General features: G+C 45.7%; 4 protein-coding genes and 1 pseudogene across 8 annotated transcripts; 4 read left to right on the top strand and 1 right to left on the bottom strand.

The window, feature by feature from the left end:
* Positions 1-3,380: 3,380 nt before the first annotated feature.
* On the bottom strand, positions 3,381-8,691 carry LOC112883334 (myosin-11-like). 3 transcript variants are annotated; one of them, XM_025948615.1, is made up of 6 exons: positions 8,571-8,691; positions 7,556-7,945; positions 6,491-7,077; positions 5,141-6,399; positions 4,704-4,910; positions 3,381-3,849 (listed from the first exon to the last, which is right to left on the bottom strand). In XM_025948615.1, the coding sequence occupies exons 2-6, from the start codon at positions 7,897-7,899 to the stop codon at positions 3,526-3,528; spliced, it is 2,721 nt and encodes a 906-aa protein (XP_025804400.1). In that variant the 5' UTR covers positions 7,900-7,945; positions 8,571-8,691; the 3' UTR covers positions 3,381-3,525. The 3 variants fall into 3 exon arrangements, with proteins under 3 accessions (XP_025804400.1, XP_025804403.1, XP_025804402.1); XM_025948618.1 differs by having other exon boundaries at positions 8,589-8,630; XM_025948617.1 differs by having other exon boundaries at positions 8,516-8,593.
* Positions 8,469-10,893, top strand: LOC112881368 (annotated as a pseudogene).
* A 3,784-nt stretch (positions 10,894-14,677) lies between these two features.
* On the top strand, positions 14,678-15,683 carry LOC112882773 (calmodulin-binding protein 25-like). The gene has a single exon (XM_025947921.1). The coding sequence runs from the start codon at positions 14,781-14,783 to the stop codon at positions 15,342-15,344; it is 564 nt and encodes a 187-aa protein (XP_025803706.1). The 5' UTR covers positions 14,678-14,780; the 3' UTR covers positions 15,345-15,683.
* Positions 15,684-15,866: 183 nt separating this feature from the next.
* Positions 15,867-19,868, top strand: LOC112882853 (RINT1-like protein MAG2L). 3 transcript variants are annotated; one of them, XM_025948012.1, is made up of 4 exons: positions 15,867-16,266; positions 16,406-16,513; positions 17,115-17,210; positions 17,342-19,868. In XM_025948012.1, exons 1-4 carry the CDS (start codon positions 15,883-15,885, stop codon positions 19,304-19,306), a joined length of 2,553 nt encoding a protein of 850 aa, XP_025803797.1. In that variant the 5' UTR covers positions 15,867-15,882; the 3' UTR covers positions 19,307-19,868. The 3 variants fall into 3 exon arrangements, with proteins under 3 accessions (XP_025803797.1, XP_025803799.1, XP_025803798.1); XM_025948014.1 differs by having other exon boundaries at positions 15,985-16,266; positions 17,104-17,210; XM_025948013.1 differs by having other exon boundaries at positions 15,985-16,266; positions 17,101-17,210.
* A 131-nt stretch (positions 19,869-19,999) lies between these two features.
* Positions 20,000-23,130, top strand: LOC112882856 (probable serine/threonine-protein kinase PBL2). Its single transcript, XM_025948021.1, has 4 exons — positions 20,000-20,420; positions 20,584-21,586; positions 21,707-22,302; positions 22,463-23,130. The coding sequence occupies exons 2-4, from the start codon at positions 21,523-21,525 to the stop codon at positions 22,979-22,981; spliced, it is 1,179 nt and encodes a 392-aa protein (XP_025803806.1). The 5' UTR covers positions 20,000-20,420; positions 20,584-21,522; the 3' UTR covers positions 22,982-23,130.
* The last annotated feature ends 1,185 nt before the right edge of the window (positions 23,131-24,315 follow it).

The following is a 24,315-nucleotide window of genomic DNA, read 5'->3' as shown; positions in this document are numbered from 1 at the left end:
TATTATTTTTATTCCGATTAATGGTATATGTTTAGTCGACTTCTAGTATGGATGAGTTTTTTTTTTGCCTAAAAACTACTAACAATGAATCCTTACTCTCAAGATTTTAGCACAAAATTATATAAGATATACTATTTTCTATATTTGCAATATAATTAAAATTTTTAGAGTGGAAACCAATTAATTAGATAACAACAACAATTATCAACAACACTTAACAACTTTCTTCTCCCTTCTTTACTACGATGCGACGTAGTGATCAAGGTTCTTTTATCCGAGAGCGGCGGTGAATCAATTCGATTTAATCCTTGTAAGGAAAACCTAACCACACAATGAATGCAACTTCATTGAGTCACACGCATCAACAGTTCCTATCGGCCACTGCAAAATGGTTGAACTTCCCTCGACCCGCAAGTAGCTAGTCCCCACTGACACGACAGGTCAGCTACGAGTTACTGACTAGCACTCGACTGGAGAAGCAGGTATCAGCTCAAACACCAGAGTGGCTGAGGTACTACGCTTATCGGGTTCAACTACCTCCTACTGCCGGCATATGATTAGTACTGTTCAAACTTGATCAGCAGGGCTGATAAGTTACGGGCCTTAATCGACACAGATGGGGCTAAGACACCTAGTAATCCTGTCATGTTGCCATAACCTATGCCTCAATATCATTCCTGTCCAGTCTCCAATTTCATACATCTCATCATTATTTTTAACTTTCGTGCCATAAGTATGCATAGGTCCTGTATCTCCTCACGAGTGACAGGAAATCGCTCGACTTCTACCGAGTCCTATTAAGCATTGCAGTGCTATCGACCTACACATACTAGTATAAAATTTAGGAAATCTAGGGAACATGTATTTATAGTTTCATTCAACTCCTAAAAACTTAATGCATAATACTTAATTAAGAACATTGCATAATTTTAAAATTAGAGCTTATGCTCTGAAATTTATCTTCTGCTTAACAGAGTTAGTATTTATCTTTGGCCTTGGGCCAGTTCTTCACAAGCTTCTTCCTGCGCCTGCTTCGCTAGCTCCTGCTTTGCGAATTCGTAGAGGCGTCCTCAGCTACAGATTCTACATGAATGCACATGAAATGCCAATCAATGCAAAAGCATATTTCTAATCCATAAATATTTATATTAAATTCTCTATGGTTTCTATGAATTTGTAGTGATAAAAACATAGCATATAACCAATATTTAACTTCAACAAGAAAGTCACACATTTGAGACCACACACAATTTGACTAGGATGTATGAGCTTTACATATGCAGAAAAGAATTTCTTAGCAATCAACATAAAAAAGGAAAACTATCGTTAGGAACTAAGCAAACGCAAAAACTTAAAATTTAGATATAATCTGGTAATAAAAATTTACCAGCATGATAAGCTACTTATAAAGCATGTGAAAAAATTTACCAGCAATTTTTAATAATAGAAACTATTTATTTTAGCCTTTGCAAGACAAACTGAACAAATAAAGATCTACAATTATGTGCAGAGCTTCTGGATATGAGATTTTTACAGTGAACTACACATGCAACAAGTAATCTAATGCATAAATTTCATGATTTTTGGAGTAACAGACCTGAAGAAACTAATTAAACATGCTTAATCACAAACTAAATTCTAGGAGGGGCAAAAAGAACATTACACATGCATGAACATTTTTCCTCTGTAGATCTTGATCTAAAAAAACTAACAAAACTGGTTTTGTAGTTTTACCATTTTTCCTTGACTTTCTATGGATTTTACAAATTTCAGCCAAAATAAATAAAACTAGAAAAATCCCCACCCTAACTGCCTCTGACCGATGGGCCCCACTGGTCAGAGGTGGGCTGGCCGTTCCAAGGGCCACGCCAGGGCCAGCACGGGGTCCATGGCGGGCAGCTCGACCGGCGCGCGGCTCCCGCCGGCGGCGAGGCCGGCAGGCGGCGGAGCAGGGCGGGCCCGCGTCCTGCGCTCCCGGGAGGAGCCGGGGCTCCCAGCGGAGCGGTGCAGGGCCGCGCAGGGGCGGCGCGCGGCCGGGGAATCCTCGATTTCCGGCGAGGCGGTGGTCGGAGCTCGTGTAGGAGGGGTTGGGGAGGGAGCTAGGGAGGTGAGTGAGCCTCAGGTGCGGGGGATTTGAAATTCATGGAGGGAATCGAGCGGATTTGGCCAGCGATGGTGAGCTGCTCGAGCTCTGTTAATGGTGGCCGGAGGAAGAAGAAATCTGCAGCGAGGGAGAAGGAAGGGGAATGGGGCGCTGGGGGTGGAGATAAGGTCGTTGGTGGCCGCGCGAGGACGGCGACCAGTGCGGCGAGGACGTCCGGCCGGCGTCATCGCACGGCGGTGCAGTGAGGCGCGCGACGTTGGCGGCATGGGCGCGGCGAACAAGTGGCGGGGGTCTTCATGGCGTGGCGTCGAGCGGCCACAGGGGAGCAGGGGAAGCTTCTGACCCGTTTTGACCCAAAATTTGGAAGGTTAAACCCTGTTTAAACATGTAATGAAGCTTCTAATTTAGCAGGTGTGACAGCATGACACCAACGTGATCACGTGGACATTATTAGCTAGTGTGATTGTACTGAGAACGAGTGAGTAATCGAAGAAGAAAATATGGGTCGATCGGGACATTCACTAATGCGCATGGTTGGCACTTGGAAATCATCATATCCGGCGAAAATTCAAGCGTGCCCGTGCGGCTCCTCGGGGATGAAAAAGTTATTAGTTAGGTTCTCCGCCCGTTCCAAGGTGCATCTAAAATCGACCGCTCAAATCATCCGGAGCAGCCGACGCGTCCAAGTTCATTTTAGTATTTCTACGTTCCTAGTTTTTATATTTATACGTACCTAGATACATGCTATATCTAAGTACGTAGAAAACGCTATAAATATAGAAAAACTAAAATAACATAAATATACATATATATGGAAAATCCATTCTTATTACACGCACTTGGAGCTACTCCCACGTGTGTATCTTATGACGTAGGATGTATCTGATCCAATAAAAAGCATGTACGTGAAGTATGTCGTTATACTAGAACATCTGTGATGGTATATACGTTGGGTATGGGACCATACATACAGTATGTGGATATACTAATTTTTATATACTAGTACTAAGGTATAATTATAATATATTTAAAAAATAGAGGTGCTTTTGAAATTTTTTAATATATCCTTTTGAGTATCTTAGAATTGGTATATAAACATACTCAAAGTGATAAATGAGTATACGGATATACGCACAGTGTTATACTGATGGTGAGAGTAGCTACGCGCGAGTATATATATATATATATATATATATATGCACTCGTAGCTACTCCCACATGTGTATCTCGTGATGTAGGACGTATTTGACCCAACGAAGAGCATGTACGTGAAGTATGTATCATACTAGAACATTTATATATATATATACACACACACTATGGTGTACTGCAAGACACTGTCGAAGCGTCTCTGTCTTTCAGGGAATAAACATAATATCTTTAAGGACCATGCATGGTGTAAAAACAAAATGTTCTTGGCGTCACACTCTTAACTCCATGTCAAACTCCCTCAACGACCTGGGGCTGCAGATGATGTCGAACGGCTTGTCGATGCTATCCTGCAGTATCGTGATCTGCCCCTCCTTGACAAGTATGTCTTCGTCCAGGGCTTCGATCTTCTTCTTCAGTGACACCACCTCATTCTGCATGATGCTCATGTTTCTTCTCAGCTGCTTTGCTTCCTGCCACGACAGGTCCCTCTCTTCGGTCACTGTTTTTAGTGCCCCGCGGAGAGCGGCAAGTTCCTTTGCAGATTCTTGGAAATCCTGCTGTATCTCATTCATTGCTTCATCCTTCTTGGATACCTGTAAAGTGCAGTGCACACTAAATTTGTAACAATGGAGTAAATAGACTGTCGATGATCAAAAAGCACTTCAGGTAAAGGACCACGGCAAAAACTATCATATGAACATGAAGCTGAAATCTTAGATAGATATATAGCATCTAACATGGAACAACATACTATAGTATTAGACTACCTGTTTCAAGAATCATGCCTTTTCGGATGGTACCAGAATAACCACAGCAGTATGATTGGTGGTCAATTGCTGCCTACCTAGGCAAATTGATCTGCACATCCCACTTGGTGTACACAGATATCTACTTTATGTTGGTTTCTTCTCAGGTATTCCTTTCTTTTACGACTAGCAGTGATGATCCCTGGAATGAATACTTGCTGACCAGACGCCTCTAAAACCACAATATATTGTTTTATATGCTACCTCGCATCATCCTAAGTTTAGAAGTGGTTCCGGAAACATTCAACACAACATCTGATTGATGATCAAGATCCTAAACAAGAAAACTTATTGGATGAACATCCACAGTAGACTAAATCTCGACTTGGGGCACATTTTATCGTAGATTCTTAGCAAGATGTCAAAATTTGAAAAGTAATGACTAGCGCAATGGATTTGTATGGTTAACAGAAATTTTTTAGACCAATGAGATGGAAGTTAAATCTCCCGTCTTCTGAACAGTCAGGTAACCAAGTCGTTCAACAAAAGAACCCACCTGCTTATAAAGTGTTTTGAAATATACTGAAACCTGAATACTTAACAGTAATACATGATGAACGGGAAATCACTCTCAAAATCCTTCTTTGATCAGAGAAGATATTGAACTGTTGGTTTATTGGGGAGCAAGTATGTGATGTTACCTGAAGCTCTAACTGCTTAGCCTTGTGGGTGATGCAAGAAAGTTCATCCTGAACTCTCTGGATCTCGTTTCTCATAACATCTTGGATACGGAGTGAAGATGCTAGAACCGCTTCCAATTGTTCAATGTCAAGTTCCTTTGACAAGACTGCCTCCTTTAGTACTCTGCTCAGCATAGCCTCTTCTTTCAGCTTGAGTTCAAAATCATCCTACATAAGAGTGGAAGTTATTCGGTGGTGACAAAAATATGCTTAAGAAACTAAAACTATTAAAGCATTTCAGCTTTTCATAAAAGTTAAATCACTACTAATTGGATTATAGGCATCCTATGTAAATTCTTACTGTAGAAGTTTCAGGAAAGCACGTTCAATAGAACATGTCAAAGCTTTTTTAATTTAGTTAAAACAGCAAAAGTCCTTTTGTACCAGAAGTAACTCACCGTTTCCTCCCTGGAAGGACTGCTTCCAGCTGCAATCTCACCAGATTGTTCTTGTACATTTAGCTTTTCATTTAGTACAGAATTGATTGTCTTCAAACTTCGCTTCAGACTTTCAATTCCTCCTTTGATGCTCTGGTACTCAAAACTGTAATCACTGACGGTTAACACATCATTGCCACTGAAAGATTCATTTTCAAGTTTCTTGCGTTTGATCAAATCCAACAATTTGGTGCAAAGTTGACTAATCTTATCAAGCAATGACAAGCCTTGCATCTGTAAGCTGTCCACTCTAGCCTGAAGCTCTTGGTCAAGGCGAATTGAGCAGAAGGTTGCTCCATTTCCAGCACCTTGCATACGATTTAAGAGTGCAATATTCTCTTGTCTGAGGGACTCTACTTCAAGATGACAAGATCGATTTTCGCCTCTCAACTTTTGCTCCACCCCTGTCAATCTAATAAGTTCTATTTGCAATCTCCTTGTTTTATCACTGGCACACTCAACAAAGTTCTCATCTAATTCAGCTCTACATCCTTGTCTCAGGCCTGTAATTGTCCTTTCCTGTTCATTGCATGCTGTTTGTAGTCTTGCAATCACTTTGTGCGATGCTTTGTTCTCTCCCTCCTTGTCCTTCAGGTATTCCCGGATGTGGTCCCTTTCCTCCACGACCTCAGCAAAACGAGCATGCAAATCTACTGAGGAATTATGGAGCTTCTCATGCTCCATTCTGAGTTTCTCTATATCATCATTTAGTTTGCTGTTTTGCATTTCCAAACTTGCAGCTTTAGTTGAAGCTTCAGCCTTATTTGCTTCTAGAAAAGTAACTTCTCTCTGAAATGAGACATTTTGCTCTGCAAGTTCTCTCACCCGTTCATGTAGTCTCTCTTCTTCAGATTGAAATCTTGAAAGTCTGACAGACCAATCATGTGACCTTCTGTCCATCTCTCTCTCAAGTGCAGTTTGTATTTCACTCTTCTCCTTCTCCAGCCTCCTAGTTCTGGTATCTAACTCTTTCTTTGATTGCTTGTATTGCTCTTTGGCGGAAAATCTTTCTGCAACACGTGCCTTGATCTGTGAAGACAGTTCATGTGCTAACTGTTTCCTATCTTCTGTCAATTGTTGGATCAATTGAAACACGTCATTTGAGCTCATTCGCTTATCTCTGAGCATGCTGAATTCATATTCTTCTCCACAAGGAACAATAAACCTTGACTCAACTTCTTTAGCTCTTTGAAGCAACCTGTCATCAGTTTCTTCCTCCCCTGATGCAAAATCTAAGTCATCATCATGAAAATATTGAGAGGCATCACAAAAGCATGAGTCTTCAATGAATGGAGAGCCTTGAGATCTTACCTGAAGTAGGAGAAGTGGAGGGACAAATAACACTTGGAGGTCTCACATCTTGCAAATCTTCATAAATATCTTCAACAGAAGTAGCACTTTCTCTCTCAAAAGCATCTGACATGCTTAAATGGTTTCTACCTACATTGCACATAACTGTAATCTTGCAGGTATCCCCTGTACCCTCTTGAGCAATTCGCCGAAGGCAGGCATCTTTTAGGTCCACATCTGGGTAGCTCTCTGCAGTATCTTTCGTTGACTTTGGTACAGATGGTACTGTTGATTGGGGTCGAGGTGGCCTTCCCAAATTAGAAACCATAGATGCGGCAGAGGAGTACTGCTTCTGTTTCTCATTTACTGTTGCATCTTCATGCCCTCTATCAATGTATCGATCTAGTACTTCATTCTTGTTTAATAAATTGCTTACTCTTGTTGGCCTGCATCGAGGAGCAATGGGAGAGCTAACAGGAGAGTGCCCTGCTGAGCATGAACAACATCTTGAACGAGGAGAATCATTTTCCATGGCAGAATGTTCTTTCGGGATCTTTATTGCATATTCTCTCAATACTGGATTTCTTTCTGGTGACCACATGTTGGGGCTGCAAGTTAAAGTTACTGTTAAAATCAGTTCTCAGATGACATGATGAATAAAATGAGCTATGATACACATGGCCTTAAGATTAAAATGGGATTTGCCAGAAAGATGCTAATGTTAAACTGGAACTCAATCACAAGAATATATATTTGGGTGAAAATGGGAGAATGTAATTTGTTTATGCAGTCACATCTAGTACAGATGATAGATGCCAGGGAAAATCTGCATGTGCACTGAAACTGAACAATTGTAAAGAGCCCCCTTTGCCAAAAGCAGATTCACACAACGAACATATCCTGGTTTGTCTGCCATTTCCTTTCTCGTTCTATATGCATCTTCCTTTTTCTTCATTTAATAACATGTATATACATGGAAAATGTGCAACACCTGTTTATAGCCAGAACCATTATTTCAATCATGGCATACATCATAGATTATAAGGGAGTACTGATAGTAATCATCAGGCAATGGAAACCACTTACACAACATCTTTGGGATGCTGAGGTGCATCGGATTCATCATACAATGCGCATGGAACATCACCAGAGAAGCTAAAGCATCGTTCGTCCACGCAACTGTTTCTGGCCGGGGATGAGAATGACATGGACCTCCTGAGCTGCTTCGGATTGCCTGGTTCCTCCTTATTCCGCTTTTGACACCGGCTTTTGGATCTTGACAACCTTGTGCTGCAGGAACCAGAACTCTCCTTGCCCTCATCTCCTGCCTCCAGTGTCTTTTTATGCTTGGTCGTGCTATCATTGCCCAGTGTCCTATTTTCCTCACCAGCATTTGTAGCGGAGGACCCAAAGAAAAAGAATCTTCTCATGTTTCAGAAGTGTGGAAGATTCACAGATTCCCCACAAATTGAGTCCCTGCATAGATTGGATCGTGGTCATCAAAGAGTAAACCATGAAACACATTATGTAGCAAGCTGTACAGCAGAATAACACGACAGCAAATCCTTTCTTCATGAAGTAGCCGGATAGGAAGAATCGGGAGACAGAAAAGAAACTGAGAATGAAGAAGAAATTTTTCAATAATTCAACGTATCCTTGGCCAGGAACTGAACTAGCTGTCACCTCCGAACTGTTACGTGGTCCATCCCCGCATCACAGTACCTCCAGTAGGAAATGAGTCGAACAAGTTACGCGCACGGCCACCAACCCACCAGAAAAGGCAACGATATTCGTTTGATCCTTGATCCTAGGACACCGAACCGCCAAACCCAACCCTCATTTCAGAACCAGCAGCGACAACTGAACCCTCAAAACCAGTCTCTGAACGAAAATCCATCCAGCGGACCATGTCCCATCGATCCTTGATCCCAGAGACACCGACGACGCAAGGACTCCCCTTCGATCCTGGATCCCGGCGCACCAATCACCCGAAAACCGGATGCATCAATTCCAACTGGAACTAGACCCGAAGGAGAACTTGCAAACCTCGACCCCTGAAGACCGGAGCAGCGGTGGAGTAGAGAAGAAGCAAGAGGCAAACCTGCGAGCATTTGATTACCGCGCACTAATAACAGCTGGCGGTAGCTGCCTCCTCTGCAGCTTTCCTTTCTGTAGCCGAAAGCCGAAAGAAAACGATCACGCACAAGAGACGGAGGTTTTGAATTGAAGCGGCGAGCGGGTTGGTGGGCCCGTAAGGAGGCGCGGACGCTCGCAAATTGCAAGGCACTAGGGACGACATGCTTTAGAAAAAAATACTGATTCTCGCAGTCCAAACAGCAAAAAGAAGAGGACAATGGCAGATCTTCACTGGACGTTCTTCTTGTGGATGGCGAATTGAAGAAACCTTATACTGATGTGGATGTAGTGATGTGGTAAAGGATATCGATACATGCATGAAAGAGGCTGAGATATTTTTCTTTTCGGGCATGTGATTCTGGAAAAGAAGTCCCAATTATTCTTGAGGAAGATAAAGTCAAGCTCCGTCCTCTACTAGCTGAAGAAATATGTTAGATATCAAGCAAATAACTTTCTGTCATGACCATTTGTCCTAGCTTCTCTTACAGTTTGAGATAATATTAAAATGAAAATGATTTTCTGCAGCACATGGATTAAAGCCATCGAGTTTTCTGGCAGCATTGTTTTCTTGCTGCACGGAGGACACCTCTTTTCCTGAATGTGAGTTAATTTTGTCTGAAACGATGTGTTTGCCTCCTTTTTTATCCTTTGGCCCAGTTTTGTGCTGTTTCTGTGCTACAAACACAATTACAAAAGTTTCTTTTACTGAGCAATCGTAATTCGTAATGTGACACTCAGGTAAATTTTTTGAATATATTGTCATAATATTGATTTCATTCCATTGTGATTACTGCTTTATGTTAGCTTCTTAGATCAGTGGTTGTTTTTCAGCATTTTGGTTTGCGCTGTAAAATATCAAACATGATCTTTCCCACTGTGCAAAGAATGTGATGCACAATGGTTTGATGCAGCTCCTCCTCAAGCTGAGATAAAGTACCTTACCTGGCATAGATCAGTGCCTACACAACTGTCACCATCTAGAAATCCACTTGGGACTAATGCTGGCAGCCATATCTCAACACTTGATAGATTGTATGCATGGGAGAGCAAGCTTTATGATGAAGTCAAGGTAACATTTATTTTCTGGATGATCTAACTATACTCTACAGAACAAATCTGTTTGATGGGTGTTCCAAAATCAGATATTGACTATTGAGACGACTGGAGCTAATATATATTGTTCTGCTTTTAGGCCAGCAGTGCCATCTACAGGAAGTACGATGAGAAACGTAAGAAGCTGAGGCTACAGGAATCAAGAGGGGGGAATCAAATTGATATTGATTTTACCCGTTCTGCGGTGAAGGACTTGCATTCCAGAGTTCTAGTGTCTGTTCAGAAAATAGACTTCATTTCTAAGAATATTGAAGATCTGAGAGATGAAGATCTTACAACCACAGCTGGATGAACTAGTTGGATGGTATGTCTATCTACATCGGCGTCGATTAGTCTGTAGAAATATGCTTTCTCTGTGCATTATAACACATTACATAGGGGTGTGCGATATATAGGTGTGTCATGTCATCATATACTCATATTAGGTACCACTGCGAGACATTAGTCATATGAGATTAGCTTAAAAGAATGCGCTGTGTCACAATAGGCAACCTGCATTTGTTTAGATGTTTATATTCTGATTCTTTTCACATCTGAAGGAGATAATCAAGTTAGCATCCAAAAGCTGCAGCCTCAAGGTATCGTTTCAGTCAGAATCTCAATGCCAAGCTGCGCTTCGGCTCTTGGTGGAGCTGAGAAGATTATGCTCCAACTTGCTGTACTGGATGGCGTCCCACAAGGCATACCTCTGCAGCCTAAACTTATGGCTGCACAAGTGCATGAAGCCCCTGAAGAGGACGAAGGTCTCCAGGAAGCGAAATGGCGTTGAGGTTTCGCTAACAGGGCCTGCTGTTGCGCCGATGTTTACAACCTGCGAGATGTGGATAAAACTTCTGGACGATTTACGAACCAGGGATCTGGAGGAAGCCATTGAAGGTCTCATAGCAGACACAAGCCGCTCCATTCCTCACCAAGACAGGGTGCCAGATGATGGAAAGGGGGGAGATGTCCTGACAAGTCATGCCCCCGCTGCTGATCTGCAGTCCAGTCTGCTGAGGTTCCTGGAGAAGCTTGAAGCCTTTTCTGAAATTTCAGTGCAAAGGTACATTTATCTGCAGAAAAACGTCAGCGCAGCAAAGGAGAGGATTTGGAGAAAGGATTCAACTAGTGCTGCACAGACAAACTACCTCATCCTCATCCTCATCCTCGTGTTGGTGATGAACGTGGCTAAGTAAATGTTCCTCGGGTAAAAGAATTAGAAGTCCACTGCTAGAGTGATGAAATCATGTCAGTGCCGATTCTGTCAACAAACAGAACGTGGAGGTAAATTAGTGGCGTAAATATATATAGTATTATAGTGTGTGCAATTACACTGTAATTGTGATTACTGATATACCTATGCAGTATACTACTGGTCAAGTTCCGGTAGAATCACTTCGGTGACAAGCAAGTACTTATCAGTGTACGTACGCAGGAAAGCTCCATCTCCAGTTTTTTGTAGTTTGACCTTTTCGTGGTACTGTTGCTGACATGGTTCCGTGGCTGTCTCCCTCCACCCTTACGAGAGCCACTGTTCTGACTTACTTGGTCTACAGAAGCTGTCGCCCAAAATCCAAGCGTGCATAAGTTGACCAACAGTTGTTGGGTGGCCGAGCCAGGCAAGATTAATTGTGCGGAAACATTCAAACCGGTTGACACTTGAGAGAGCAGGAATGCCATGCAGGGCCAAAGCAACCAGGCTAGTAGTTGTTTTTAATGGACGGAATCAACGGGCAAGCATATCTGACCTCTGGGAAACCAACAAGCAGGTCCACCAGATTCCAACCAACTGCTGGCTGCTGCCTCCCCCCTCCAAAGTCAAAAGCCGTTGCAGTCACTCACTCCCCAGGATGCTGACGATGCCGCCCGCCTCCTTTGTTTCTCGTGCCGCCTGTTTGTCGACTCGCTCTGTCGCCTGCATATATTTTTATGCACCGTACTGCAGGCACGCAGGCATCAACTTGCTGAAACTGCTATCTGCATGCATGTTCTGATCAAACCCCAAAGGAAAAGAATTCAAAAGTTTTCATCAACTTTCAGATCGAACATGCACAGATCACTAGGCGATGCCATGCTGATGTGCAACGTTGCGGTTAGAGCATGATGCTAGCTAGCATGTAGTAGGAGTATACATAATAATGCATGAGGGAGAAGGAGGTTTGAAACCAGGAGCACAAGCCATGCAGAAAACAAGGCTCTGGCCTCCGGGGCTCACACGGGAATCGTTTTTGGACGTGAACGAAAACCACTTGCTCATCTCTGATCTGGATCTGATGATGGGGCAAGCAGGCCATGCATATTGACATGCGGATAGGGATAGGGATGTGTGTGCATGATGCTACATGTCAAAGGGAATAATCAAGCGACAAGGGGATGGTCCAAGCTCAAATGCTTGTTTACTAATCGCCCCATCAGGCAGGCATGGTTTGGAAATGGTAGGATGTTTCGGATCAGAGCGCTAATTTTACTATTACTCATTTTAAAGCTTTCACATGAAGCCAGGTGGACACTCTAAAAAAATAGAAATTCTTGAAATTCTCACAAAACAAAAGTCAGAAACATCCGGCTATCAATCCACAATTCTAATCATAATAGTTATTGGATCGGTTATCTTTTCTAATAAATTAACCACCTCTGGCATTATGAAAATAGACTAAAAGTAACCCCTATCTAAATCACCCACCTCTGCCATTATAAAAAAATCTAAAGTAATCCCCTATTTTTTGCGTAAATTACTCACCTATACCATTATAAAAATAGTAATGCAAACAACCCCCTAAATTTGCATATAAATTATCCAATTATACCATAATTAAAAGTTAAAGTAACCCCTAATCTGAATCTAAATTATATACTTATAAAAAAATATTAAAGTGCACCAATATAATTAAAATTCTAAACTATTATTTCTATCATCATTAATATATTATTTATGTTATTGTTTATTTAAAATACTACCCACGATATGGGTCACAATGTATTCATGTATGTACGGTGGAAGAGATAAGAATATCAATTCACAAACGAATGGTTCAATTAAATATATATCAAACACGTATGGACGTGTGATGTAAAATGAAATCTATTGCAACTAGTTAATAATAAATATATATTTTAGAATATGTGTTAGAATATTTAATAGATGAAAGAGGACGTGAGATAGATAATTATAATTATTAGCTATAAGTCTTATTTTTATATTATTACAACTCTAATTAGCCCGTGCCAGAGCATGGATCGATAGGCTAGTATTTATAGTTAAAATGAAAAGCAATGCAAGTGGACAAGGGAGCAGGTACAACAAGTCAAACAGGCGTAGTAGTATCACTCACGTGAACTAGTTTTATATGGGATGCTGGGAGCATCTGATGTGTGTGGGGAGCCTAAAGTAATGAACAGTGGATGGCTACCACATGCTGACACCATCATAGCCTCACAAAGCCGTCACTCTTCAAGCTAGTTCACAATGTTGAAGTTGAAGGAAGAGTGGAGCCGATAGATCAGGTTTCAGCAGACATGCAGTTTGTTCTGGATGAGGGATGACAGAAAAAGTATTGCTTTCTGATCATGTATGTCAAAGAAGCTCCTCTTGAGCTTTGCACCTGACACCGACCTCTGCTGAGTGCTGGCAAGAATGAAGAATTGAAGAGCCATCCATCTGACCAGCAGGCAGCAGGATTAGTAGCGGATGAAATGGAGTGCTTGAGGGACCGTACCCAATATATGCCAAAAAAAAAGTCTTCCAAAGCACTCAATTACAAGGGAATGCCTGCCTAGCTCATGGGATCGATGTTCTGCCTGACTACTAGTAATAATCTAAGCTAAACGCTATGCATGCTCTTCTCGAACAGTGGACTTGATGAACTAGTAGTAGCTTGGTAGTTTAATTGGAGGAGTGGTTGGCTGCTGAACGAAGGGGAGGCCGATTTCAACGCTGACAAACGTCGGACGAACTAACCCGTCAAACCTGTTGAGTTTTGTTTTTGTGTTTATTATATAATCCGCAAGCGTCCACCATGAGCTGTGTCGTCTGTCAATTGTTCGTCTCTGTAGCTGTGCTGCTGCTGTAGAGGCGGCGCCTGTTTAGGCAGAGAAACGCGTTGTTGCATGCTCATGATGGTGGGGTAGGGGAGGAGGATGTGGCTGCTTGCTGCATGCATGCTGGAGCAGGCCGCATGGAATGCAAGATGATACTCCATCCATCGATCTGTCGGTGGTAGTGTTTCGAACAATGCGGATCACAGTTACAATGCAAGGATTACGCAATGCAATGCGGTTGAGCACAGTTACAGTAGTATTATTGTCCTGTCGACGACACTCATCGACTCGACACACAGTTGCATGTGTGGTGTGGACAGGCAAGAACAGAGAAAGGGGTGGCGCCTGCTCTATGCAATCTGGTAATATGAACAACAAAATTTTCTAGATCACTCACTCTTACTGATCGAGCGAGTAAGTAAAGATGCATGGAACCTTGGCCCGGGAATGTAATGGATCCAGCTAGATGGTTCGGCGGTCGTTTTCGGCGTCTGCCTACCTAGCATCTGAGAGAGAGAGATGTGATGTGATGTGATTCCTTTTATTTGTTACCGTTTGGATGGAGATCTGTCGGAGGAAATCTCCGGTGAGAGCGACGGCCACCTCATTCCCGGCCGGCGACCGCTTTGCTTCCATCACTAGCAATGCCCAGTGCAGGTGTAGAGCTGCACATGCCGTCGCCCACCAACCCTTTATTTTACCCTTCCTCGCCCATGCCTGCCGCCGTGCGCTGGACCGGACGGACATGCTGCCGGTGGCCTCCGACACCGCAAGACAAACACCGAGCGAGCGCGGCGGCCTCACGCCGACCGACGCGACGCCCCCCACCACCCCACGCGGTTTCCTCCTCTCGGCCTCTGCTCCTCCTCTGTGTGTGTGTGTCTATATATATATATATATCTATATATAGACACACACAGAGGCCTCCCCCACCTTCCAAGCAGAGCAGAGCAAAGCATAGCATAGCATACACGACACCTCACTCACTCATCATCATCTAGCTAATTTAGTTTGAAAGGGAGGAAAGCTAGCCCCCGATCAAGCCATGGACGCCATCTCGTGCCTGGCGCCGCCGGCCGCGCTCCTGGCCACTTCCTTCGCCGACGCCGCCATCGCGCGCGCGCTCCACTTCTCCATGTCCTCCGACTCCGCCTCCTCCCTCTCCGCGCCCGCGCCGCCGACGCTCGCCGCCGCCCACCCGGCTGCCTACGCCCCGCACCTCACCATCTGCGACTCCGTGCTCGTCGCCGAATCGCCGCGCCGCAACCATCACCACCAGCAGTTGGCGCCGGCCGGGGGCCGCGCGGGGAAGCGGCGGTCGCGGGCGTCCAAGCGCGCCCCCACCACGTACATCAGCACCGACCCCGCCAACTTCCGGATCATGGTGCAGCAGATCACCGGCGTGCAGGCGGAGCCGGGCGAGGTCGACATGCTGCTGGCAGCGGACGCCAGCGCCGCCGGAGCGTACGGGAACCAGCAGCTGCTGCCGAGCGCGGCGCCCGGCGGAGACGAGGCGGAGTCGGCAGCGCTTCATCAGCAGTTCCAGCAGCCGTGCTTCCCGACGCTGGACTCGTGGAACGTCATGTACGAGAGGAGCGACCTGCTCTGAGCCTCTATCGGATGATTGCTCAATGCATGGCCGCCGCCGGCCGCGCGCTTAGCTTGATGATTAATTAATTTAGGACGCACTGCAGATGGAGCTGCCTGATATATATCGAGCTGTTGCAGCAGCTACTAGCATAGCATGTATACTAGGCACCAGCATGGCATGGCTTTCGATCTCGCTATGCAGACGCATGATCGATGTGTTGTACTGTACAGCATGCACCTGCCATCCGTGTTCTTCGTACTTGATCTCAGCTGCATGTTGTACTGCCTGTATGCTCTGAATGATGAACTGCTAAGCTAGCTTTCACATAGTCATCTATCACAGCATTTTATTTGATGATCTGGTGGATTCACTGCATCTATATACAGAAGAGTGCTGAATGCAGACGAGATCTGAATGTCTGATGATGTGAATTTGAGATTTGATTTGGTTTTGTGGGAGCAGAGCAGAGCAGGGGGAGAGGGAGAAGAGGAGTGGCCTGGCCTGCCGCCTGCGCAAGCAAGCAAACAAGCTTCCGTTTGCTGCTGCTCCATGGGCCATGAGTGCATGCATATTCCTGGGCTGGGCCAGCACAAGAGGTAGAGCCCACCAAAGGCAAGCCGTCTTCCTCCTCCCACGCGGGGCCGGGCCACGGACAACCAAAAGAAAAAGGACCCCACCCCACTCTCTTCCTCTCTCTCCACCCACGCGCCCATGTCGTCGACCCCGCCGTCGGCCAGCCTGCGCGGCTTCCTGGACGCGCACTTCGCCTCCCCCGGCGACCTCGCCGCCGCGCCGGCGCTCGCCGAGCTTCTGCGCCGCGAGTGCGCCGAGCTCGACGCCTCCCTCCGCCGCCTCGAGGCGCAGCTCGGTGCCGCGGCAGCGTCCTGGCTCGCGCGCTCCGCCGGGGCCCGCTCCGACCTCCGCCGCATCCGCTCACCAGGTTCATTCTCTCGCTCGCTCGCTCGCTCCCCACAGTAATAATAAACCCTACCGACATAGGGTTTTGGTCCCGGTGCCCCGCGCACTGTGGCAGTGCCGCTCCGCTGCTGATCCGCCTCGGGTTCCTTGTTGCTTGCTAGGCGGAGCCGTCGACGTGGAGGACGAGGGGGCGGAGACGGTGCGGAAGGTCGGCCTGCCCGCGCTCGTGCGGGAGATCCAACGGATCGACACCATTCGACTCTACGCGGGTCAGCGTTTCTTCCTCTCCTCGTCTCGTGATTTTCCTTCGGTCCCAACTGTAATGTATCAAAATCCTGGACTTGTAGATAGTGGCCGGAGAATAGAATGTGCGTGGCTGCACCCACCAAATTGGTTAAGTTTCGTAACTTGCATGCTTTATGTACTGCAACAACATAATCGGGCAGTGAATTTTTATGCACACCATTTCTCAAGCGCTCAAAATGTGCATTGTAGCACTGATCTTTCAAATTGCTAAGAAATGTAGTCATAATCCTGTCCAATGGACAACCTTCTGTGTTGGTTTAAGTGCTAGTCTGTGACTAAGATACCCATGAAGGTTTCTAAACTAGCGTCACATTGAGTTCACTACCTGAATAATTGTCGAGACCGCACAGTGTCAAACTTGCCATTCCAGTTCACTGTTCAATTTTGATATGATTCTCCTCGGCGTGAAAATCTGCTCGTCTTTGCTATTTGCCATGGAGAGGATTTGTTGGCATATCTAAATTCTATTATATCTTCTTTGACATCTCTATCTCAGTATGGTGTAGGAACAAATAGTTCATTCTATAACTTTGCTACGCTGACATTCCAGAAGCTACTCTACAGTTGGAAGCTTTGGTTGGCAACCTGGAAGATGTGGCATTTTCCATCGTTAGACAGGCCTCAAAGTTGAACCTGCCATCCATACTTCGAAAATCAAATGTGAGTTATTTTTCCTATTTTTTCATATACTCATCATCTCTGATTGAGCTGATAATAGGTCATGCTGTATGCATAGGTGTCTCAGCAAACTAAACTGCAGATTAGTGCTAATCCCACCTTTTCAAATGTAGGAAGCAGAATTGAGGCATGCAAAGTTGCTCAACGCTGTCAATGCTGTGAGGGATATTGAGCGAGAATTGGTAAGGGTCAGCACGAGTAGGCCAAAGTGGACCAGCCTTATCATGGCAGTTGATTCTAGAGTGGACAAAACTCTAGCCATTTTGAGGCCTCAGGCACTCACGGATTATCGGGCTCTACTTGCAGCGCTGGGTTGGCCACCTTCTTTGTCCTCACCAGACACAGAGCATGATAAATACTCCCAAATCCCAAATCCTCTAGTCCTGATGAATGAGGAAAATAAAGAGAAATATTCACAAAGCTTCCTAGCACTGTGTGCCCTGCAACATGTACAAGCAAACCGTGAAGTGCGCCAATGCGAAATAGCAGCAGCAACTCCTGCCCTGGCAGATTCAAAGTACTTTGATAAAACTGCTTGCTTGGATAATGGACTTTGGGCAATTGATGAATTAGTTCACCCTGTTGCTTCAAGGATGGAATATCATTTTGCAAAATGGTCTGAGCAGCCAGAGTTCATTTTTACCCTTGTTTACAAGATAACAAAGGATTTCATGGATGGGGTGGATGATGTATTGCAGCCTTTGATTGATCATGCAAGGTTAGCAGGCTTAAGTGCCAAAGAATCTTGGGTGACAGGAATGGTGAAAATGCTTGTAGGATACCTTGAGAGGCAAATTTTCCCAGCATTTGTCACCTCTAATCAGGACCAGACTACTGCTGTGAAACCTGAAGTAGAGTCCTCTTGGATGCACTTAAATGACCTAATGATTTCCTTTGATAAAAGAATGCAGCTTCTGGCAGATTCAGGAATTCAGAAAATTGCATCTCTTTCTGAAGGTCTGTCTAGGTCATTGTCTGTCTTTTCAATATATAATGAACACCCTGATTGGCTTCAGATATGGGCTAGTGTTGAGCTTAGTTCAGCACAGGATAAGCTGAAATCTGGAATGGAGGATGAGACAAGTTGGTCATGTAGTTACAGTCAGCATGACCAGCTTGGTCACATGGAAAACTCAATTAAGTTTCTTCTCTCTACAAGAGAAGACTACAAAGCTCCACCAATTTCTGAATTTGTTGTCAAAACTGCTTTGTCAATGATTGAAAGAGGCTGTGCTCTGCCAAATAGGGGAATGCAGATCCACTATAACAGATCCTCTTCAGTCAAGTTCCTGAATGATTTTTTCCTTGTCTTGCGTGATCGTTGTGAGGCATTGCAATTGTCAAATACGGCTTTAGAAGATCAGTCTTTATCAAAAGCTTCATGTGCAATTAACGCTGCACGTTACTGTGAAAATGTGCTTCGGGAATGGGATGAAGATACTGCCTTCTTGGATATGGGTCCTCAAGGGTCCCTGTTTACAGATGAAATCAGCTTTTTGGTTAAATTAGGGACCAATTATCTGGAACAGATACTGTCTGCCATTCTGCTTGAATTTGAAGATCTGTCATGGGAATATGTCCAGAACATTGGATCATGGAGTGGGCAAACTGCCATAGATGATCAGATCCTGGATGAAGAAAACGCAGGAGTATCTCTTGGTTTTATTGCCAGTCTAGATGTTCTGACAGACAGGACCACCAAGCTGAAGCAATATCTTAATTCCAAGGATTTCCTTGATCTTTGGAGGAGTATAGCAGAAGGCCTTGATTACTTCATCTACAGCAGCATACGGTGGGGTGAACTAAATTTCTCTGACACAGGAGTAATTCAGTTAAGAGTTGACACAAAAGCCCTGCTCCACATCTTTAGGCCCTTCTGTTCAAGACCTGAAGCTTTTCTCCCTTTCCTAAGTGAATCCCTGAGGTTGCTAACCATGAAGAAGTCAGATGCACATTACCTGCTGGAAATGCTAACAGATGACACGAGGAGCAACAATTGCTTAAAGCATCAAGGATTGCACCATGTAAACGCTGGACAGGCTGCGAAGATCTTAAGAAGCCGGAAGTTTGGTGGATAATCTTGTTAGTACAAAGTGTAGCTGAAAATGATCAGAAAGCTAGTTTTGCCATGCTGATTCCAGACTGCTGATATACTGGTATGAGTTTAGTGACACAGCAGCTGATTTCATGATTGAGTGAGCCTGATGTGAAAAATTGGTACTTGGAGATTATGGATTCCAGGCTGCTGGAAAGACAGCTGTACACTAAACAAGGTTACTGGAGAGATGTGTCACTAAAGCTATTGGCACATGTGGCACGCAACCATGCTTTCCAAGAATGACAGGAATTTTACCAGTGCTGCCTGCTTCATTGAATTCTTCAGGCGACAACTTGGGAGACTGCCGATCACAGAGCTTCATCGTCCTCGTGCTCAGCTGCCGTCTAATCAGTTTAAAATCTAACTGTTTGAAGTCGCTCTCGCGCAGAATGGCTGTGTTTCTGTTGCCTTGTGTATCGATGCACGTGCATGGTCTTATTACAGAGGTCGATCTCTTGAAAAAGAAAATTTGGATTTCTGTTTTGCAACAGCTGATAACTTTGCATAAGTTTGAATCGGTCCCAGATTTGTTAGAAGGCTAAGTCAAAGTTTAAATTGCTCCAGGTACCCTGTGATTTAGTTTTCTGGGAAGTATATTACAATTTTAGGTTTTCTCTTTCATTTCATATTCATTCAGAAAAAAGGAAATACTGTAGTTTCTATGTTTGAGCCGAAACCGGACGCCTGAGCCAACCCAACCGCTTTACAATTGTTTATGGATTGCTGCTGTACCACTAAACTTAAAGCTAGCTGTCAAATACTTGCAGTACTTACTATACGGTAAATCAGTAATCTTGCCATGGACCCTTTTATTGTGATTCGACAAGGCGACAAAGGCCTTGTTAATTGCGTGCTTAGCTTGGCTGACAAATTGGAAACCTCCATGCAACATGATCGAGTCGGCCAGCTGACTGATTGAGCATCCATCTCTTCGTATTGACTTCCATGCACCCTCACCATTGGAGTTTTGCACCAACTAGTCACGGACTGTTGGAGTTCTTCAGGTAACATTTGCATGCAAACAAAAGTTGCCATGCAGCGAAACTTCATATCTGCCTCACGACAACAAACCGTGGACGACCACTGCTCAAAAGGTCAATATTATGTTTGTCCTACTTCGATTGGCTTGATGGTATTTATTAATCCATTCTATTCATCTTGGACCAAGATATGCTGCAAAACTCAAATGCTCATGTCATTGTTTGTGATGTCATCGGTTTAAATTGACTGACAAAATGCCATGTTAATTTGTTTCAGCTATTAACGGTGGGTTTAAACTTTTATGATCCCTAGGTGAAACAGACACCCAGTTTTGGACCCCGGATTCCATAGTACTACAGGTTTGCCCAGATTCTACAGTAAAACCATCCACTCTCCGCCAGTTTTTTTTTTTAAAATTATCTTTTATTTTTATCGAGGTTCCCTTAAAGGTCGCCTCCAAACAACAATTTGTTTCAGCCGTTTGGACCGTTAGCTTTCGCGCTCTAGTTTCCCAGGATCCATGATCTGTAGCCGCTTTTCAGAGTCTCTATAACTAACAGGGCCGGAGTTTATTCTCTTGCGGAGAGATTATATTTGTTGTCAGATGTATGACCTAGCTTGTTTGGAATTGATCAAGACCTAGTCGCAAGGTCCAATGAAGCCTATGATCTTGTTTGGTACTTAATAACAACCCCGGCCGTGACTTTTATCTGGTCGATCCATGTCTAAGCAATGCTTGAAAGTTTCCATCCTTCAGTAGGTGCAGAGAAGTTATATGCTCACCGCCAACTGCAGGACAGGTCTTCAGCTACGGCGCCTTGGCTAATTGTTGTAGTTTCCACTGCAAGGTCCTGCATGCATGGTACTGAAAAGTTGATGCTAGGTGTCAAAGACTTGATCAGTAAATAACATATAAAATTCCTGCCATGGACTTGTTTATGGGGAAAGTATCTTGGAAGCTGCAAGTAGTACGTGGCTGGGAATTAGCCTTTCTGCTTGCTTGACTGACAAAAACGTACTGGAAACCTCCGTGTAATGCCACAGTCAGTCAAATGAACGACTTGTCAGCATCTCCCTCCCCTGACTTCCATGCTCCTCGCGTCTTGCCTGCCTTATATTCTTCATTCTGCTCCCTCCAATCCATTTAGGATTATGCTCCGTTTGGAGTCTGCACTGCATCAGCTGGTCGTACGTTGATCTATTCCGATCGATCCAATGGGGAACTGCTGCACGGGATCTGCAAAGTGTGCCAATGCCTCCTCCACTCCATTTGAATCAAGTAATATAAGCTACGACGACGATTTTCTTTGCTTTCTGATCTGATTCCTCGATCTCAATTCATGTAGTATCATCATCTAACCTTGCAATAATGAATTGCATCCTGGTCGATCGATTTCAGAGGTGACAGCAAGGAGCACCACGTCCAACAATTCGGCAGGCTCGGCCACCGCCAAGCTTGCGCCGCGCCGCAGCAGCGGCAGCTCCTCGGCCTTCTCCGGCTCCGACGTGGCTGGGCTCAAGTCCTTCAGCATGAGCGACCTCCGCGCGGCGACCAAGAACTTCGGCTCCAGCTCGTACCTGGGCGAGGGCGGCTTCGGGTGCGTGTACAAGGGGTGGATGGACGAGGCGACGCTGGCCCCGACCAAGCCCGGCGTCGGCCGGATGGTGGCCATCAAGAAGCTCAAGGAGGAGAGCTTCCAGGGCCACAAGGAGTGGCTGGCCGAGGTCACCTACCTGGGCGAGCTCCACCACGAGAACCTGGTCAAGCTGGTGGGCTACTGCTCCGACCCGGACAGCAACAAGCTGCTGGTGTACGAGTACATGCTGCGGGGCAGCCTGGAGAACCACCTCTTCCGGCGGGCCACGCAGCCGCTGTCGTGGCCGATGCGCGTGGCCATCGCCGTGGACGTCGCGCGCGGCATGTCCTTCCTGCACGGCCAGGACAACCCCGTCATCTTCCGCGACCTCAAGTCCTCCAACGTCCTCCTCGACTCCGTACGTCGTCGTAGCTAGTGCTGTGTGTTGGTTTGGTTTGGTCGATAGTAGCTAGTGTTGTGTTGGTTTAATGGTTTGGTCGTCGCCGGCCTTGTTGACATGCATGATAATGAATCCCAACCGGCCCATCCATAATTCTTCTTTCTCGTCGATCGTTCAGGATTTCCGGGCGAAGCTGTCGGATTTCGGGCTCGCCAGGGACGGGCCGACGGGGGACAAGAGCCACGTCTCGACGCGCGTCGTCGGCACCCGCGGCTACGCGGCGCCGGAGTACATCGCGAGGGGGCACCTGTCGGTGAAGAGCGACATCTACAGCTTCGGCGTGGTGCTGCTCGAGCTGCTGACGGGGCGGCGCGCGATGGACGAGGCGCGCGGGTCGACGACGCTGGTGGACTGGGCCAAGCCGCAGCTCGGGGAGCGCCGGAAGGTGATCCGGATCATGGACACCAGGCTCGGCGGGCAGTACCCCAAGAAGCAGGCGCAGGAGGTGGCCGCGCTCGCGCTGCGGTGCCTCGAGGACGACCCAAAGAACCGCCCCGGCATGGCCGACGGCGTCCTGCCGGAGCTCGAGCGGCTGCAGCAGCAGAACCACCACAAGGCACCCTACAGCTCGTCGAGATCGGACACGTCGACGCCGCCGGTGCACAGATCAGGCCGCCACTCCAAGGCCAAGAGCTAGCTTAGCTACTGTACCTTGTTTGCTCGATCGTTGCGTGTCCTATATATCAGTAGTGTATAGAATGAGAGAGGCTTAATTTTTTTTTCTTGTACACGCAGGAGAGCTGCACATCTTTATATCAAGAAGAAGAAATACCATAGTTTTTACAAGTTGAACACCCCTCCACAGACCACTCTGGCAAGACGCCTAACACAGGAACCGATGAGAACCACGGTTTCGAAAGAAACAACGGCCTTTGGTTACATCACTTAGAACTACTCACGCTTAAGACAACCTAATCTAGCAGCGCCGGCCTGAACCCAGAGGGTGATTTCTGACTTGATGAAGTCCAGAACCTCCGAGACAGTATGTGATTGTCTATTGAACAAACGACCGTTGCGCTCCTTCCATCTCAACCAAACTACCAGCATAAACAAGGTGTCGAACCCCTTCCTCCTTGCTTTCGGCTGCAGTAGTCTAGCGTACTCCCACCAATTCTGCAGCGAGAGATGCTGACTGAAAGTGCAGGAGCACTCCATCCAGGAAAGGGAATTCCACCAAATCTCCTTGGCGAAGCAGCAGTTAACAAGCAAGTGGTCAGTTGTCTCGAGTTCCTGATCGCATCGCAGAGCCAACACTGATCTCTAGCCTCAAGCCCATGCCTCTTACGACGGTCTGCAGTCCAGATTCGGTCCTTGGAAGCGAGCCAAACAAAGAATTTGACCCGCGGCGGTGCCCAACTCTTCCAAATCCGCTTCGCTCCCTGCAAACCGACACTTCCCTGATGTAGCATCTTCTAGGCCGACTTGGCCGTATACTTCCCATCAGAGGTCCACCTCCACCTGAAGGTGTCCTTCTCCTGAATGTTGAGCTGCACGTTTTCAAGCTTCTCCCAAAGGTGGATATAGTCGTCCAGCACAGCAACCGAGAGGCCTCCCCTAATATCTCTGATCCACCTTCTATCAGCTAGTGCCTGCTCAACTGTCCTCGTGTTACTTGTCCTCCGCGAGATGATTGCAAAAAGATGAGGTGCAATACGCTCGACCGACTGCCCCTGAATCCAGGCGTCCAACCAGAACAATGAGAGAGACTTAATTGGATAGAGCTATGGCATTTTCTTTAACTTTGGTTCCAGACACGCTTGATGCTAGCTAGACATTCAGCATAGGTGATATACTCCGATTGTATGTACGGATCATGGGTTTGTTTTCAGTTCAGACTTCAGATTTGTGTGTGAATGGACCATCTATCTTGTACTGTACCAACAGCGGCGGCAGCGACGACTGCTTGCTACAGCTGCATTACCACTGATCTTAACCTACTCCTAGATGAACGTGCAGAGCGGTGTATGGATA

The sequence above is a fragment of the Panicum hallii genome, chromosome 2 (genome assembly GCF_002211085.1).
Source record: "Panicum hallii strain FIL2 chromosome 2, PHallii_v3.1, whole genome shotgun sequence".
Lineage (NCBI taxonomy): Eukaryota > Viridiplantae > Streptophyta > Magnoliopsida > Poales > Poaceae > Panicum > Panicum hallii.
The sequence above is the reverse complement of the archived record's forward strand: the minus strand, read 5'-3'. Positions and strand labels throughout refer to the sequence as shown.

Bases quoted from the DNA above. Each gene is read 5' to 3' on its own strand.
- LOC112882853 (XM_025948012.1), top strand. From the start codon at position 15,883: ATGAGTGCATGCATATTCCTGGGCTGGGCCAGCACAAGAGGTAGAGCC. The intron at 16,267-16,405 runs GTTCATTCTCTC...GTTGCTTGCTAG, and splicing joins CCGCCGCATCCGCTCACCAG to GCGGAGCCGTCGACGTGGAG. The intron at 17,211-17,341 runs GTGAGTTATTTT...TTTCAAATGTAG, and splicing joins CCATACTTCGAAAATCAAAT to GAAGCAGAATTGAGGCATGC.
- LOC112882773 (XM_025947921.1), top strand. From the start codon at position 14,781: ATGGACGCCATCTCGTGCCTGGCGCCGCCGGCCGCGCTCCTGGCCACT.
- LOC112882856 (XM_025948021.1), top strand. From the start codon at position 21,523: ATGGGGAACTGCTGCACGGGATCTGCAAAGTGTGCCAATGCCTCCTCC. The intron at 21,587-21,706 runs GTAATATAAGCT...GATCGATTTCAG, and splicing joins CTCCACTCCATTTGAATCAA to AGGTGACAGCAAGGAGCACC. The intron at 22,303-22,462 runs GTACGTCGTCGT...TCGATCGTTCAG, and splicing joins CCAACGTCCTCCTCGACTCC to GATTTCCGGGCGAAGCTGTC.
- LOC112883334 (XM_025948615.1), bottom strand. From the start codon at position 7,899: ATGAGAAGATTCTTTTTCTTTGGGTCCTCCGCTACAAATGCTGGTGAG. The intron at 7,078-7,555 runs GTAAGTGGTTTC...TTTAACTTGCAG, and splicing joins CAGCATCCCAAAGATGTTGT to CCCCAACATGTGGTCACCAG. The intron at 3,850-4,703 runs GTAACATCACAT...TGCACTTTACAG, and splicing joins CTAAGCAGTTAGAGCTTCAG to GTATCCAAGAAGGATGAAGC.